The 3,819-nt window shown below is 46.2% G+C and overlaps 1 protein-coding gene across 1 annotated transcript; it reads left to right on the top strand.

Moving 5' to 3' along the window:
- Positions 1-771: 771 nt before the first annotated feature.
- cited2 (Cbp/p300-interacting transactivator, with Glu/Asp-rich carboxy-terminal domain, 2) lies at positions 772-3,450 on the top strand. The gene is made up of 2 exons (XM_062468428.1): positions 772-1,041; positions 1,285-3,450. The coding sequence occupies exon 2, from the start codon at positions 1,293-1,295 to the stop codon at positions 1,992-1,994; it is 702 nt and encodes a 233-aa protein (XP_062324412.1). The 5' UTR covers positions 772-1,041; positions 1,285-1,292; the 3' UTR covers positions 1,995-3,450.
- Positions 3,451-3,819: the final 369 nt, after the last annotated feature.

The following is a 3,819-nucleotide window of genomic DNA, read 5'->3' as shown; positions in this document are numbered from 1 at the left end:
AGAGAGAGAGAGAGAGAGAGAGAGAGAGAGAGAGAGAGAGAGAGAGAGAGAGGAGTGGAAATGAGCAAAATATGGCAGGCTCTGTAAGACCAGAAGCTGCACATTCCACCGTCCACATGTAACGCTCCACAGACATGCATGTGTACTTAGAACTATACTTGGACATAACAGAGTATTATCAAACAATGAGACTTATTGTCTGTCCAACGAATGTAGCACAATTTGGGACATAAGATCCTATTAAGTCAAATAAATACTCCCAAAATCTATTTAGTTAACTTTTTGACAGACATGTTTGGATGGAAATTACATAAGAGCACTTCAGCGGGTTGATGAATATTAAATAAAACTGATTAATAATAAAACATAATTCCCATTTGAACGAATATAGAATGCTGGCGCTTTGGCACCCTTGAGAGCAGAGGGCCAACAGTGTTTGTTGATATTTCCAAAGCAGTGAAACGCGAGTCCGTGTGATATTTTCACTGCCTTGCTTCCAGCAGAAATAGCTGCAATGAGGTAATGTGTTTAGGTGCCGCTGCTGCTGTGCGCGCGGGGGAGACGGTGGATGGGGATGGGCGCGAGGACCCACACTCTGCTCCACGTTTTGCGTGAGCCTGGTTCCAGAATCCAGACTTGTGTCTCGTTGTCGGATCCTAGACCTGGCTCTCTCTCTCTCTCTCTCTCTCTCTCTCTCTCTCTCTCTCTCTCTCTCTCTCTCTCTCTCTCTCTCTCTCTCTCTCTCTTTCTCTCTCTCTCTCTCTCTCTCTCTCTCTCTCTCTTTCTCTCTCTCTCTCTCTCTCTCTCTCTCTATCTCTATCTCCCTTTCGCTCCGCCTCCGCCCATGACTACCAGTATATCAACGATAGCCGGACACGCATGAAACCGTTTTTATGCTTTTGGCACAAAGGGTCCTAGTGGGAAAAGCTATCACCAGAATGCACCACGTCTACTAAGTTGTAAGGCATATCGCTTTTGGCTGGACTGTTTCTGACTTGTGTGGCCACAGCGGTGCAGCAGACAGGTGACTTGGAGCTGGAGGTAAATACAGTCTGTGCGTAAAGGAGCTACCGGCTAGAGCGAGAAGGCAATAGCGAGTAACATCCTTGCAGAATGTAATTTGTCAAATGTGTTTTTGATTGTTATACATAATGTTTCGAACACTTAAAGTCGACGCTTAGCAGTTTGTTAATGACTTGTTTCATCTGTGAGGGCAGTAGTTTGTAAACGTCCTCCAGTTTTTAATGTTAATAAATACTTTTTGCTTTAACTTCATTCCCACAGCCCGGAGAATGGTAGAGTGCAGGATGGCAATGAACCATGGACGATTCCCTGAGGCAGTAAACGGACTCCACCACCACCAGCACCCAGCACGAAGACTGGCTATGGGACAGTTCTCCCACTCGCTGCACCATCAGCCACAGCCACAGCCTCACGGTTACACCGGAATCATCACCGACCACATGCATTTTGGAGCGGGAAACGTGTCGGCAAACCACGGCATCCGATCGGGGAGTGTAAATGCTGGACATCCAAACGGCAACGTGCCACCGGGTGCGCGCTACAGCTCGCAATATGTGGGCTCAAACGCGGTGGCGTCTCAAGGACAATTGGCAGCGAGCATGCAGCTGCAGAAGCTGAACACGCAGTATTACAGCCACCACGCACACCCCTCCGCCCATCACCACTACATGCACGAGATGCATCCCGCGAACCATCAGCTAAACGGAACGGGACAACAGTTCCGAGACGCAGGCACCAAACTCGGTGGTGCGTCCGGTCTCCCTCCGTCCACGCATCATGTACCCGCAGCAATACTGCCCCCTAACGTCATAGACACGGATTTTATCGACGAGGAAGTTCTGATGTCACTGGTGGTAGAGATGGGCTTGGACCGAATCAAGGAGTTACCTGAACTGTGGCTGGGACAGAATGAGTTTGACTTTATGACGGACTTTGTGTGTAAGCAGCAGCCTAGCAGAGTGAGCTGCTGACATCGTTCTTTTTTCGTTCGGCCGATCAGACTGGAACTATTGCTTTAGTCCCAGACAAGACTGACAAAGACCTTCCCAGTGACCCAGAACTACAAACACGATGGCCGATGTCCTCGGTTGTTTTGAGGATGTCCAAACTCTGCAGGTAGTGTAGGGATAGAGTTGACGTCACGTGACACAGGAGTGTGTACCCCGTGGATATCGCTCCGGTCTCATTGATAAAAAGACAAAAATCCTCTGCAAAATGAATACACCATGTGCACCATGCCGGAGCAAGACGATACACACTAAGGAGATGCGACCAAGCCAATATGAGTAGAAGTACTAACAATAGGCTATGTTTTAAGTGTTTTGTGTGTGGAAGGTCGAAGTCAGCTAAAAAACAGTGTGCTTGATTGTTTCTTTTGCAGCGGCATTCAAGTATTATGAACGAAACAGAAGTGGTCTGCTGTCGTAAGATCACGAGGCGGTTAAGCCAACATGTTTGTAGAGGAGTAATATGTGATCGTTCTCTACAATACAGTGCTGTACTATTCTGTGGTCATACTTATTCACAACACATTATCAGTGTTCCCATTGCTGCTCATTGATTTGTCTGTCATGTTTAAGAAAAAAACACCAGTTCATGTTGCCGCCATTTCTGCAGGTGTCCCATAGTGTCCCGGACGCCAGAGTAAAAAAAGGGGAGAGAGCTCACTTGATTACTTTGAGTCACAGTAAAGGTTTATCAAAAATAATATTTTGTGATGATATCATGTGGTATTCCATTTTCAACGTGAGTCAAAACTGGGTGAAGTGTGCACAGTTTAACTAAAGGAACACTGGTTGACAATATGCTGTCCACTAGGAGAAAAACGAGTCTGTGGGGATGGACTTTTCTGGCTTCAAGCTGCACAATGCTGTCCCTACCCCGAACATATCCCCATCCTCACCTTCCCACTCCCATCCTCACCCCAGCACCTTCTATCCTAACCTCCCACTCCCCATTCTTACCCCCCATATCCTAAACCCATTCCTTACCTCCCCACCGTCCATCCTTACCCCTATCCTCAACCCAGCACCTTCCATCCTCACCCCCCCACCCTCTATTCTTACCCCCACCCCACACCCTCCATCCTCACCCCTCCACCCATCCTCACCCTCATGCTTTTATACGTCAACAGTAAATGCTGTTGGATGTTGATTTCTCATCCCTGCTCGTCTCTTCGTCTTTCTTTATCACCCTTCTCCCTCTCGTCCTCTTGTTCTCCGTCTCTTGCTTTCTCCCTCTCTCCCTCTGCCAGATGTTCCCTATAGCAGCCACCACTGTGCTTCTCTAGTGCGCTACATGGCAATATACTACTGTGTTGGAAGCTTTCTAGGAAAGTTTTGACAGTATTTTTGTACATTTTTTTAGATGAAAATTTTAATTTATTCTATTTTAATTTGCAAACATGAATAAAGCAGCTGGAGTGCATTGCTGATCTAGTCTTATTATGGGATGTCAATGTCATGCATTTTCAATGACGTTCAATGTGTTTTGACACGCCATTATGCTTCACTAAGACTGTGGCAACACTGTCTGGCTTGGGTTTGTATTCCATGTCTTATGTACATGTATGTACCCACACATGAATTATTGGCTGTGATCCACATACTGTATGTGATACAATATGACAGAATTATTGAGGGGAAGGACAAGAAAATTATTTAGAATTGTAATGGATGGCAAAAACGCATATCTACTGCCAGACTTTTTTTCCAGTTAAGAAAATTGCCTCTTTTTTTTGCATTCAAGTTTAAGCTTAACCCTCCACCATTTATGAGCTTACAGAGAGAGAGGTTG

The sequence above is a fragment of the Osmerus eperlanus genome, chromosome 8 (assembly GCF_963692335.1).
Source record: "Osmerus eperlanus chromosome 8, fOsmEpe2.1, whole genome shotgun sequence".
NCBI classification, from domain to species: Eukaryota; Metazoa; Chordata; class Actinopteri; order Osmeriformes; family Osmeridae; genus Osmerus; species Osmerus eperlanus.
The sequence above is the reverse complement of the archived record's forward strand: the minus strand, read 5'-3'. Positions and strand labels throughout refer to the sequence as shown.

Coding starts and splice junctions, on each gene's coding strand:
- cited2 (XM_062468428.1), top strand. CDS start 1,293: ATGGTAGAGTGCAGGATGGCAATGAACCATGGACGATTCCCTGAGGCA.